This window comes from Phasianus colchicus, chromosome 1 (assembly GCF_987193195.1).
Source record: "Phasianus colchicus chromosome 1, bPhaCol1.hap1.1, whole genome shotgun sequence".
NCBI classification, from domain to species: Eukaryota; Metazoa; Chordata; class Aves; order Galliformes; family Phasianidae; genus Phasianus; species Phasianus colchicus.
The window spans coordinates 97213169-97227563 of NC_143436.1; the positions used below are offsets into that span (position 1 = coordinate 97213169).

Consider the following 14395-nt stretch of genomic DNA (forward strand, 5'->3'; position numbering starts at 1 on the left):
CCAGGCAGAACAAGGCCCAGTCTTCAGCCTGCCCTTGCAGGGCAAGGACTCCATCCCCATGTCCTGCTAACCTTCTGATAAACTCCCCTTGGTTTGGCAGTGGCTGTCTTTAGTGGGCAGGGAAAAAAGTGGATGCTGTTTTTTTCTGTGGTCTAATGACTGCTGAGTGAAGTGTGATAATCCCTTCCTTTGATCTGTCTTTGATTCGGTTCATTCAGCCGAAGATGCTGCCAGCCATCTCTGGTGCCAGGACAGGCTGCTGACTCCTGTTCAGCATGTTGCCAGCCCTGGGGCCTTTCCAGCAGAGCAGCTCTCTGGCTTGGCAGGCCCTTCCCTGCCCTGATGAAAGGGGTTAGTCCAAGGATGTCGAACCTTTTGGCCTGCCTGGGTTGCATTGGGTGAAGAGGAATTGTCAAGTGGCATATAAATAGATAATATACTTAATATACATAACTAATGAAACTTTTTTTATTTTTTTTTTAATTAAAACATAAAAGAGCAACAAAACATAGGACTAGCATGATATTTGACCTTGTTTTGTGAAACTAATGCATCAGGGTGGTTTGATGGCAATGGTTGCAATTCTTAATGTGCTCTCAAGGTGTTTGCCAGGGATTTTTGATGAAATTTTAATTGTTTCTGTGCTTCATCCTCAAAAAGAGTTGCTCACAAATGTACATACTGCCAAAAAGCGATAACATGTAAGGCATGACTGTGAATAGGGGGAATTTTTTCTCTGGGAAAAGAAGTCTTTTTAAAGTCTGGAAGAGAGACATGATCAAAATGTTGAGTTGGGTACCTGATTGCAACTCTGTATGTTCCATTTGAAAATTTGTGGTTAACATATTTATGTTGACTGAAAATGGAGTCACGAATATGCAAAACAATTGATGATTTTTCTGTCAATCTTGAAACATACCCTCAAATTCCTTTATTGGAATGAAAAGCACAGCTGCATTTTTTTCATTGTTCACAGAACTGTGTTTAGCCAGTGGATCAAAATGCTTAAAATGCATACAATCAAAATTTGTTTACCTTAAGTAGAGTTAGCACCTCACGGCACTCACCCCATGCCCTGGATTCAGCCCAGAGAGTGAAGATTGCACACTGAAGATTTGTTGTTGTGAGAGATGTGCATGTTGTCTGAATTTGGTAGATCTGCTAGGTGGGATAGAGCTGCCGCCATGGTGACTTGGGATATAGGGTGACTGCAGTGCCAGGCCATCTGTGACCCATAAGCTGTGGGTTGGACGTGTCTGGGTTATTCCATCCCATGGGCAGGATTTGATATTTGTCCTTGTTGAACTTCCCAAGGTTGCACTATGAGTATTTATGTGTAACTTCACACGCAAATACCTTTTTCATTCTGAAGGAAATTCCAAATCTTTTGATTTTATTACAGATTTTGCATTGAAATAATGTTCTAGTTTAAGATAAATTCAGTTCCATATAAACATTTGAGTAGATGCAGAAAGATGTGTGTTAATCCACAGCCGCTGTGGTGGAATGACTTCTCACTTATGTAATGTAGTTCAACTGATTGTTGGTAGATATTTTGCAATTATTTTTGGATTTGCATTTTGTACTTAGATAATCTAACTTTATCGGAAAGATGCTAAGTGATATAACTGTCTAATAAAATGATGATGTAAATATTAAGAACTTTGAATTATAAAATTAAGAGTTACCAGCCTCCATGAATATAAAGCTGGAGATCTATGCAATGAGTGTTACTTTCCAGGGGTAGCTGAATCAGTTTTATGTGTTTAGGAAAATAGCAGAGACTGTATTTTTCTTCCTTGCTGTACTTAATTCAGCCTTTTACTTTTATGCCATTCTTTATGCAGAATATCAATAAACAAAATGAAGGTTTCATTTGTCTTTTGTTGATTACTTTTTACTTACTATTGATTATTTGAAGCTCAAGAGAGCTAATTATTTCAAATTCTGCCTCTACTAAATTCTCTTTCTCTTCAAATATCTATGCTGTCAAAATGCTTTATAGTGAAATATTTGAAAGGAGTCATAATGCTTCCCTGTAACTTGCATTCAAAGAGTAAGTCTGTGCTGCAATCACACACAGATTTTTCTTACTCTTTCCCCCTCTCATCCCCTTCTCCCCAGTCAATCACAAAAGCTGTTTAGAGTTTACATACCACTTGTGTACAGTGGAGTACAACTGTATGGTGGAAAAGCTGAACAAATAATTACTATGCTAGTCAAATTATGTTGTGTATCATTTAAGGATGTTTCTGGAATGCCAGCTCTTTGCCGTCCTGTTGCAGAGGGAGGAGGAGGATTTGATTATCGACTAGCCATGGCTATTCCAGATAAGTGGATAAAGGTGAGAAAATGTGTTTTAAAAATACATTCTGGTCTTCAGAGTGCTATGTTTCTCTAACTGCACATATACAGAAACACTTTTAGGAATTCTGCTGATGAATTCAACTGTCTCCCTCATCCATTAACTTAATGCCCTATTAGAATAAATTCTGACAGTCTTGAGCACAGATATTAGTGGATGAAATGAGAGCTGTCAGATATCATATCTCAGGTTTGAGAAGATGAGAAAGATTATGGGCTGTTCTTTGCATTTTAGCTGATTTCATTTCTTTATTCAATGCAACAGGCATAGACTGATTTTATTGGAAGTAACCTATAACTTGGAGCAACGGTAGAATGTATAGTCAATATTGAATGTGAACAGGTAAATAATAAGATAACCATATGCACGTATGTTAGAAAGAAACAAACAAAAACATACAATGAACTCTTCTGAAATCAGGTGTAGCAATTGGCACTGAGCATAGATAGGGCAGAAAATTTAACCAAAGTAAACATGAGCTAATTACTCTAACACCAACAATCTGCAGCATGGGGTTACAAAAAGAATAATAACTCTGTAAGTGTTCTTCAAGAACAATAATATGCTAATGAACACTGACTGTGATAAAGATTAAAATCACCTTTACCTTGTTACAGAGAATCACAAGAAAAAAGAATGAAACAATAAAAGAATGAACCAATCTTAAAAGGCTTTTACTAATGTTTTAGAGAATGTTTTTCAGTTAGATATAAGATTGCATCCTAATCCCTGGGGCTATCATGATAATCTGAAAACAATAAATGTTTTATATGAGCATTAATGCCCCAGTAAATGTAGTGAGTAGCTTAAAATAAAAAGTGAATTAACTTATCTTCAGAATCTTTCGTTTTTGTAACTAGGAGGTAGAGGGTAGATCTGATGAAAAACAGTTTGCCTTCTTTTCATGCAGAAGACAAACTTACCAGGTTTTCTAACAGCATCACTGAACTCTGGAGTGGAAGAAGTGTGGATCCTGAATATGCTGTGGGCACATAATTTTGTGATAACCTGTTGTGATTATACTTTTTTTTCTTTAATTTTATTTACTTATTTATTTCCCATTATTAGTTCAATTTCCCTGCCACACCTTGACAGACAAAAATTAGTGATTTTCTGCATAGGTAAAATGCATGTGGCTGAATTTTATTTTGTACAGGAAAAGAGTCTTAAATTCTTAGAATCAAAATGTTTGGGTTTTTGTATTATGGATGTAATATTGTATGATGTAATATTACAGCAATTTCTGCTGTAGTGTCTTGTTTTAGTTTACTCTTATTTTAGTTCAGGAGCATATTGATTTTACGAAAAGAGTGATGCAAAAATCTTTTAGATAAGGTAACTGCAAATAAGTAACCACAGCAGAAGACCTTGAATTATGAAAGATGTTACGTGCCTAGTTTGTTACCACACTTCTGGGACAAAAGTAAAGCTAAAATGATTGGGAGGGTAAATATTGTAGTCTACCAGTTCCTTAATGACTTTTCTCTCTAGCTTTTAAGTATATACGTATTAATCACCTGTTTTTCTGAGCAAATTTCTAAAAGAAATTTTAGACCTGAAAGATCTCCAGGGTGCCGTAAACTTGTTCTTATGGATCTGTAAAAAGTAGCTAAGACGTGATAGCTGTCATAATGGTGACTATATTTGTTCAGATTAAGGTTACATCTAGTATGTTATATGCTGCATCAGTGCCAGAATTTATGATGGGGAGAAAAAGTTGTTGAGTTATCCTCAACAAAAGTTGTTGAGGAGTGCATAGCCAGATACAATCAGTGTGTTAAATTTAACAGCATCATATCAGTGTTCTTGATGTCACTGCTGTTTTTTTGTCTGTTTATCATATACATAGAAAGACATATAATGAATAGAAATCTTTTCGTATTATCGGAGAAAGCTCATAACTTCGAAATTTAGTTCACCATTCATTGACAATTTCTATGCCAAAATAATGAAGAAAGGTAATACTGTGCTTTTAGTTTAAAAAAAAAAAGAAAAAAAAAATCTGTTTGATTTTATTTCTGTAGATAATTAAGGAGTTGAAAGACGAAGACTGGAATATGGGCAATATTGTGTATACATTAACAAACAGACGATGTGATGAGAAATATATTGCATACGCAGAGAGTCATGACCAGGTATGGTAGAAGTGCCTATTTATTTATTTATCATATATAAGCACACAAAAGATGAGGCTTAATGGTTTTGTTGTTTTTTGTTATTAAAATTGAATCTTGACTTGGGAAAGATAGGAAACAGCTTCAGACATGTGCAAGTCTCATACACTGCATGTAGGCTTATTTTTGTGTTTCTTTTGTTTGTTTGTTTTGATTTGTTTATTGTTGATCCTCCCCTCCATGTGTGGGTGGTGTTACTTTTCAGTTTTGTAATTTAACAAACAAATTCTACCTTCCAGTTTTGCCTGCCTGTCACAGGACATAAGAAAGCATATCATTTATAATTTCAAAAACTCCAGTTTCCATAAGGTAGGCTCGAGCACTGCTTATGATAAGCATAAACAACATGACAAATTAGGTTGTATTCCCGTCAGAAAAATGTTTCATCTCTTAAAAGATTGCAAGCTCCAATTCTATTTTGAGATCTAACTGGCGTGTTCTTTTAACTATTTGGTGCAAAACACAGCAGTTGTAGTGGTTCTGTATGTGGAAGAACAAAAAATAATGTCTAGATAGACAACACTCAATTCCCACTGTCTTTCTAGTTGTTATTTCTGAGGTATCAGTAAACATGATAGTTTAGACTTCTAATACTAGAAACTTTAGAACAAAGAAAATAGTTTTTTAATAAAAGGTTTAAGTAACCTTTATTCAGATCTTTCATTTACATAAGAGACTGATGTGTATTTTCTGTGTTGATGTAAGTCAACAAAAGTGCCTAAAACAAGATCTATATTATCATGTAAAATAAGAATGTATCAACTTACTTTTGTGTGCTTATTTGCCTTCCTATCGGTGAGATTGTTTCACACAATCACTTAAAGCACAAGAGTGGAGTCCGTATCCTGGCAAAAAATTGAGGTATTACTTGGAAATGCATATTTTTCTGCTTATATGCTTTTATAAAAGATGAGTCTTCATCCTGAAACATGAAGGTTGCTCTGAATGTAATACTTCCCATTCATTTCCATGAAAAATACAGCAGATACAAAGAGCACAATGACACTATCCAATAGAGCAAATTCTCAGCTCCATAACACAATTCTTCTACATAGTCACCACCATTAGCTATGCATTTTCACAAGCAGTGAACAAGAGCCTGCATGCTAGTCTCATAAATATCTGCACCTACTGTTTCTAAGACAGCAATGTTTCTGGAATGCACCACCCGCCACATTATGTGTTCACATATCACAGAATGGACTGGGTTGGAAGAGACCTCAAGGATCATGAATCTCCAATCCCCCTGCCACATGCAGGGCCACCAACCTCCCCATTTAATACTAGACCAGGCTGCCCCATCCAACATGGGGCATCCACAACCTCTCTGGGCAGCCTGTTCCAGCACCTCACTATTACCTCTGTGAAGAACTTCCCCCTGACATCCAACCTAAATCTTCCCTCCCTCAACTTAAAACCATTTCCCCTTGTCCTGCTGTTATCCATCCTTTCAAAAACTTGATTCCCCTCCTGCTTTTAGGCTGCAATGAGGTCACCCTACAGTCTTTTCTTCTTCTGGCTGAACAAGCCCAGCTCCCTCAGCCTGTCTTTGCAGGGGAGGTGCTCCAGTCCCCTGATCATCTTTGTGGCTCTCCTCTGGATCTTCTCCAACAGCCCTCTATCTCTCTTGCACTGGGTGCTCTAGACCTGGACACAGTATACTCTAGATGGTGCCTCACAAGAACAGAGTAGAGAGGGACAATCACCTTCCTGTCCCTGCTGCCTACCACCCCTCTTCTGATGGAGCCCAGGATACCATTTGCTTTCGAAACTGCAAGAGCTTTCTGAGCTGCAGGAGCACACTGCTGGCTTACGTTAAGTTTTTCATCACATCTGCTATTTGGTCTCCATAAACATTCAGCAAGCATCTGCAAATGTCAATGGGTCAGTGACACACCTTTGCTCCATATGCAATTCCACATCAGACACTATTTTTTTAGACTGCCCTTCTGCTGCCATCTGTTGCATGACAACAGAAGGTAGTGGGATGTTTGAGGGAAGATTCAGGCTCTACTGTCATACCATCAGCAGTGGCCTCTGACATTGTGGGACAGAGTAATAGAATAGGAAGCACTACTTTTGATGGAGCTCCCATGTAGCATTACAGTTTTATTTCATAGTGTATTTTATTAATTTCTTCATGACAGTGTATTTTTATTTTGGAATCTTATTCTTTAGGTTAAGATCTGTATGTATATTTCAAATTTGAACATAAAAATAGCTTTGTGGATTGCAGATGAATGCCAGGATGATATGCAAAGAGGTGAAAAGTAGGACAGAGAAGCAAAAGAGGGTGATAGATAAAATGTGATGTAATGATATGCAGTGAAGCACATGAGGATCTGAAATGATTCCAATTTCTTACATGTGATAATGGTTTATGAGCAGACTGTAAGCAGAGTATAGGGCCCCATGATTATAATACACATATGAAAATATCAATTCAATGCTAATAGCAGGCAGAAAGCATATATTTTTCTTGAAATTATTATGAAAGTGTTATGAAAGACAGCAAAAAGCAAAATCAGTATGCCACTATAGCCTTTCATAGTTTACTTGCATCTTGAATGCTGTAGGCAGGTATAGTCCTGTATCTCAGGACAACCAGCATAACTGGAAGAGAAGTTGACAGAGTTAAGAATAATCAGATGTATGGAATGGCTTTCATAAGAAGAAAACTAAATAGACCAAGACTCTTCAGAATAGATCATTAAAATTGGAAGAGCGTCAGTTTACAAAGCCATGTCTGACATAGAAAATGTGAATAGTTGCTTCCATTTCTAGGAGAAAGATTAAGGGACGTTAAATTAAATGAAGAAATGCCAGATTCTGCATAAAGAGAAGAGTTGTTTCTCCTGTATTTCTTCAGTGTGAAGTAAATTCTGTCATGTTATGCTGTGTTTGTATACCGCGTTTATATAATTTCAAAAGAGTTTGAATTTGTTTCACAGAAGATTCCTGAAAAACTTCTGAATACCAACATTATGCTTCAACATCTGTCTGTTTGTGATAGCGTTTTTGGGAAGTATTGCTAAAAGTTTGGCTCCCTTCATGCTCTGTTCTTCCACATCTGCTGTTGGCTTAGCACACTATCTCCAAAAGCAGCCAGATAGATTGCTGACTATTATACTACAGTTACACTTATTGTATCTGTGTGAATACACAAGTCAAGTAACTCATTTGTTGAATTAGAAGAATATTCATTAAAGACTAAAAGGTTAGAGCCAAATGGAAGGCATATTAATACAAGTCTGCTTACAAGACATTTTAGCATTGCAGTCTTTCCATTCCAAGATAGGAACTGTTTGGTTTTTTTTCCTCCCTAATGAAATAAGAGTACTTTGTGGAAAATATCTATTTATGTCATTATATTGCCAGTCTGAAAACTAAAGGATGAACGGGTTTTCCACCTTCACCTGTTTACAACTCAGCTGTCTCTGGGAACATAGTAAGTTTTCATAATAGAGTATAAAATGAGAATTAAGCTGATAGAACAAAAATTACAGATTTACATACAAACAATTCCAAACATTTCCAACTTCCTGTATGCTAATATTTTAGAATAATTCTTGTAACTAAAAAGATTTGCTTGGCTTTTCTTAAGTACTGTAAACACTAGCAAGTTAGTAATTCAGTTAGTGTTTTTAGGTAGAAATACTACTTTATATTGCTCCCTTGTGTAAAATCAGAAAACAAATCATATTCTTGATAGCATATAAATGAATGCTTCACAATCTTTCTGCATCTTTAAATCAGGTATATTAATAGCCATTTATTTGCGCATCCCAGGAACTTTACTTGAGGTGTTCGCTTTCTCATTTTGTTTATCCTATAAAAATTCCAAAATGATAGGCTACTTGTGGCTTATTGAGTAGAAACTAACATTTTACATTTTATATACATAAGCAAAAAGGTATTCAGAATTAACTGTGCAGTTCAATACCATCACTGAAAACATAATACCATAGCTGGAGTTAGGTGGCTTGGAGCTGATTTATTATATACACACAAGCACAGAGTTGCATAAGTGAAGTGTGCAGCTGGATCAGAGATCTGGGGAGGGCTCAGCTCAGGGGTGTCCCTGCCTCAACTTAGACTTTTCTTTTTGAAAGCAGATTGTATAATCATATGGGTGTGGTATATATCAAACAATATAATTGCTGCAGTAATTAGAAATTGGGCTCACTGTGACCTTATGGTCGTAAGTAGAGGCAAGTTGTTTGCTTTATGAGCTAGGACTAGGTCTCATTCAGCAAACCTCATTCTTGACTCCTCACAGATTTTTCAAGTTCTCCCCTTACAAAATAGAAAAACCCGAAAAGCAAAAAAACATTAGAAACTCTTCTAGTACTCCTAGGGGTTTTCTTATTTTTTTTTTTTATAGGCACTTGTTGGTGATAAGACATTGGCATTTCGATTGATGGATGCAGAGATGTACACAAACATGAGTGTGTTCACACCTCTAACTCCAGTTATTGATCGTGGAATCCAGCTTCATAAAATGATTCGCCTCATTACTCACACACTCGGAGGAGATGGCTATCTGAACTTCATGGGTAAGTAACCTTAGGAGCATGTCTTTCATTTTCTCATCTACAGAAGTCTTGACAGAGAAATAAAAATATATGATACCATCTTACAACTATACTTTTTTTTTTTTTTATAAAGATGTAGCACAAATGGTAACAGATTTTTTCTGTCTTTAAGATGTATTGTAAAACAAGAAAATAAAATCAGCAGGGTCCATATTTGTAAAAGAAATAAGTTTTTTAAAGTTTCAGGTTGCTCATATTTATAGTTCAAGTGAGTATGTTAATTGTAGTTCTGCAGGTCTGTGTAAGTCTTACCTTACAAAACCAGATTGTCTTTTGTTTCCTCTCTCGAGATTTTTAGAGTAGTATTGAAATAACTGAGGATAGCTCTTATTTCAGTTATTCACTATCAAATAATTAGTGCAAGAAAGTAATCAGGAATCAGTTGTTTTATATTTCATTGCTTCCAAGTTAGGAGCAGGAGTTCAGTGAGATGTAGGCAAGGATGGATCAGAGACAGGATGCACATCCTGCTGTGGAAGCAGGGAAATAGTGAGAGCTAGCAGTATTTTTTTCTTCATAATCTCTAAAATACAACTGTTGCATTGCTTCCTAAACTATTGCTACAAGACCATCTCATAGTTCTCATTAGATCAGCCAGTTAAAGATCCATGTGGTCTTAAAAAATTAGTGTTATTAGTTTTACATGCAATGCTGAAACAATTTATGCTTGATAACCTCTTCCTTAATTTATTTGCAAAATAACTGTTACGTTATCTATAGTAGAAAAGAAAAATAAAATTACAATTCTGTAACGTGGTATATCAAGTTTTATGTGGCAGTTCTGTTAATCACATGAAAGGCAAAAAATGTTGAAAGCAGTCATCTTGAATGATTTTCAGACAATGAAATACTTGAAAATTATACAAACTTCAGCTTAATATTGCCTTCAGTTTTTGTTGTTAAATGTTTACTATTATGTTTGAGAACTGGGTGTACTTTGTTCTCTTTTCTTAATAGTATGTTTTACTTATACATAAATACATATTAATATGATTCTAATTAAAAAGAAGAAACCTTAAAAAGAGAATGCTGGCATTTAAGTATGCCTGTACTGTTCTGCTCCTCATCAATAAAAGATCACTTGAAAATTTAGGTGCCATGGTTGTGGGTTTGGGAATTTTATTTTTATTTTATTTTTTGAGAACTAAAGTAACTTTAATACAATGCATAAAAAACTTCATTATGTGTTACATTAATAAAAATATCACTTTCAATAAAATGCAGAATTTTTTCCATAGAGGGAAGAAAAATTAGTAAAAAATGTGAGTTTTGTAGACAGGCCACAAGATGTATACGGTATGATGTGTGCTGTTCCATTCAAACTAGTGATACTGTATAGTAGTTGAGGAAGCAGGTGTTTAGAAAATACGTCTACTAAACTGCAGATGTCTCTGGCTCAGATTGACTTCATAAGGTTAGACAAAAAATAAGTAATTCAGTGTGGCATGTTAAATTCAGTATGTCAGTGCAGGTTGATTGAACAATTAATACTGTGTATCCTTCAGTTCTGGAAACATTTCAGTAAATAAATTATAATGCTATATGTAAAAAGTGAAAAAATTGAATAGATGAGAAATGTATAAACTTAGCATACTTAAAATGCACGTTGTGACATGCTATTTAATTAAGCAAACATAATAACAAGCGAGTTCTCTAACTTTCTATTTTGAGAAAAAGCTAAGAGTTAGGAAGAGAAGACTCAAGTGAGGTGGAAGAAGACAAGGAATCTTTTCAGAACTGGAGAAGGCACTCTGGTTGCCTCTGTGCATCCTCAAGTTTATTTAAAAAAATATATCTTATTTTCCTGAAAACAAAGATATCAAAGCAACATGCTCCCTTCTCAATGCTTTGCTTACCTTAAAGAAAAAGAAACACCTTATAAAAGTATTTTTAGCAGAACTATACATGGGTTTAGAAACCTGCTCTAAATATATGCTTCTCTTTGAAGATCTGGAATAGTATTTGATTACATCTGTATTGAAATATCATTTGCATTCTGTATGTGCAAGCAGATACTTATGGGGAAAGTTTTGCCCAAACACTGATGGTGACTTTCTCCTGACACTAATACTATCTAGTTCTGTCCTTATTACAGTAGGAAACACTGCAAAAATCCAGGAAGTTTTTATCCTTGTTTCTTTTTTTTCTTCTTCATGTTTTCAGGCTGTTTCATTTTTACTGATATATATATATAGGGATGCAGTGGCATATGGAAACTTAAATACAAATATAAACAAAATATAAACATTGTCATGTCAGCAAATTACTTTCCTAGTAATATAAACCATTGGGAATATTCTTTCCTTCTGTCAGTCTGGTTTTCTTTCTTTCTTTTTTTTTTTTTTTTAAATGCAGCTTCGCAAGTAGTCTCTGTGGTTTCTATTGTCCATCTGGAATGGAAACTTAACCTAGAAAGGAAAACTTAATATGCTTGGCTGAATATGAGCATAACAGTGATTAACATTCTGCTTTAGGGGATGAACACACTCAGGAAGGACAGTTTGCTTAATAATTATTATCATCATCATAAAGTAGTACTTGTTTTGATACTTGTGCTTTCATAGCAGGTAGGGAACAGCAATTCTACTGTTGCTATAATTGTAATTTGTTGCCCAAGTGCTCTTCTTAGATGGAGATTTTAATACTGAGAAGGGCCCATTGCTGTTCAGAAAACATTATAGGATTTTAGGTACTGCACAAAAGAACTCGAGACTTCTGTGATTTCCTAAGTAGTGCCACAGCATTCTCTCCTCCATGGAGGAGCATCCATGACAATGCTGATGTATACAGATCATACACATGTGGTTGTCTGACCTTTAATGAGACTTCAAGGAAAAGTCCAAAGCATTCACAGTGTGTGCCTATATTATGCAGTAGAAGTAATTCTTCTGTTGGCAATGTTGGTAACACATCTATTCAAACACAAATATATATGTTTGTAAATGTAATGATATTGAACTAAAACAAGCATATAATATTAATGTAATTCAAAGCAGAAGAAAAGTGATATTTACTTTTCATAGTGTGAAGATTCAAAACCAAAATAAATACCTTACAAACAACTAGAAATTCAACCAAAAAGTCTTCTGATTTGATTCTAATTGCTAAATTGCAAAACAAGAATAAATAGAAATCATTGTAAAACTTCTAGAATATTACTGGAATAGTCTCATCAGACCTTGTGAATTCAGGAAACACTGTTGACGTACACTGGATATTTAAATAATGGTTCTCATATTTCATGAGAATAAAAGTTGGAATTATCACTACAAAACTACTGTGTCTGTACATGTCTTCACTTGTATTTGACTTTATTTTCTGTTCTTGAAGAAAAGCAATAGACAACTGTAGTAGTTCCCTCCAAGTAGGGAAAACTGCAGGGCACAGAAGAGCTGTAGCAGTTCTTCTGTGAGTTTGTATTACAGTTGGAAAGATTAGCACAGTAGAATAGCAAGAGACAAACAGGAAAAGAACACCCGCCTGTATCCAAAGATCTAGACTCAAGGGTAAAACTTCACAACAGAGGTATCTCCAGAAAGAGGTCCTTACCCAGTGGCAGTCAGCCCTTAAGTGGGATCTAAGAGGGGTGCAGCCAGGCTTCACCCCTTCTGGTCACAGAGCTGAACTGCCTTCACCTGTGCTCCCAGGGCTAACCCAGTCCTTTCCCTAAGTGATCAATCAGTGATTCAGGCTGTGACTCAACAGTTCCCAGGTAGCTTGTTTCCCTGAATCTCTCTAGTACTATTTTGCATGGATTTTTATAGTAAAACAGCTCTTAATTTGGGCTCTGGGGTCTGTCTCTTCCTGCAGGACAACTTTTTTTTTTTTTTTTTTTTTTTTTTTTTTTTTTTTTTTTTTTGTAATGTGAAAGCAGGGAAATGATTTTCAGTAACTACAGAATTCTTTGCAGTCATGATCATTGAGTGATGCTATTGTTATTTGAGTTGACATTTATCTCTGTTTCACTAGTATCATCAAATCAATCTGTTAAGTTTTCTCTTTTTCCCACTTGTTAGTTCATTAAGATAGCAGTTTATCTACTTTCTCTATGCTGAAGTTTTTCTAATGTACTAAATAGTTTCTTCTCTAATATTTGATGTAATGAAACCTTGTTTTCTCCTGGGCCTTTAAAAAAAATGCTGTGCATCAACTCTTCCTTCAAATGAGTGTTTTGTAGAAAGAAACATAGATTTTTGTAAACTAAGGCATTTCATAGTAAAAAGCATTTATTAGGCAAAAATATGTTAACAAACAGGGAATGGTGCAAAAGCATCAGTAGCACTAATATGTTGGAAAGTATGCATACGATTTGCTTGAAGATTATTAATTTCAAGTTTGAAATAATAAGGATGAATGGGAATGTTGTTGTTTAAAGCAAAATCTATCGTCTCCTGAGTTGCTGATTTGTTGTTTTTGTGAACTACTTTGGATAAAAAAGAAATTTTATCCAAAATAAGGATATTCATTTCAAACCAAAAGTGTGGGTTTTTTGTTTATTTAGTTTTGGTTTTGTTTTTCTTAGGGATGTTGCAAACAAACCACTAGTAATTTTGTTGTGCTTATTACTGCTGTGCACTGTGTTCCTTGTGACTTTTTTGATTGTGACCTAAAACATGGCCTTTTGCAAGAGCAGATTCTCCTTGAACTAGCTCACTTTTGTAAACTCTTTTAGATGAACAGTCTGGAAATTGTCAGGTGGTAGAAACACTGGGGATTAGGATATGTATTTTAAAGTCATTCTTCTTAATATATCCTAGTATTGCTGGCAAATGTGCTTTCTGTGTTGCCAGTTCTGCTAGACGTTTTAATATCCTGGCATCTGGTCAGTAACAATTAGAATCACTGAATCATTTAGATTGGAAAAGATCATTAAGATCATCAGGTAAGGTGCAAAATAAGAAGGATGTAATTATATATGTATTTTTTTAGTAGTAATGGACCAGTTACAACATTGTTCTGCAGTATGCTGTATATCAAAACTTGAGGAATGGGAGGGACTATCCAGTTATGTAGGATAGGCTTTGTTAATTGCATTGAGAGTTTCTTCCAAAAGGTCTTCAAGTGCAAATTGCTAATAGTTGTGTTCATTTACAGTTAAGTGAAATAAATTTCATTTCTATGCTTGCTCAAAACATGTTACAAATTAGGAGAGAAGCAATTAAGGAAAGACTTTCATAAAACAGAGCAATGCTGATATTTTGTTCCTTTGTATGACTCAGATCTGCAGAGTATCAGGTATTTAAGTATCATGAGTGGGACTG

At 35.2% G+C, this 14395-nt stretch overlaps 1 protein-coding gene across 3 annotated transcripts in view; it reads left to right on the forward strand.

Annotated features, from left to right (window-relative positions):
- GBE1 (1,4-alpha-glucan branching enzyme 1) overlaps positions 1–14395 on the forward strand; it is a 157840-nt gene that overhangs the window by 84404 nt on the left and 59041 nt on the right. For all 3 annotated transcript variants that reach the window (XM_090121009.1, XM_090121012.1, XM_090121017.1), the window contains 3 exons: positions 2246–2344; positions 4390–4500; positions 8924–9095. In XM_090121009.1, coding sequence (XP_089977135.1) covers positions 2246–2344; positions 4390–4500; positions 8924–9095 — 382 coding nt within the window. The remainder of the gene's footprint in view (positions 1–2245; positions 2345–4389; positions 4501–8923; positions 9096–14395) is intronic.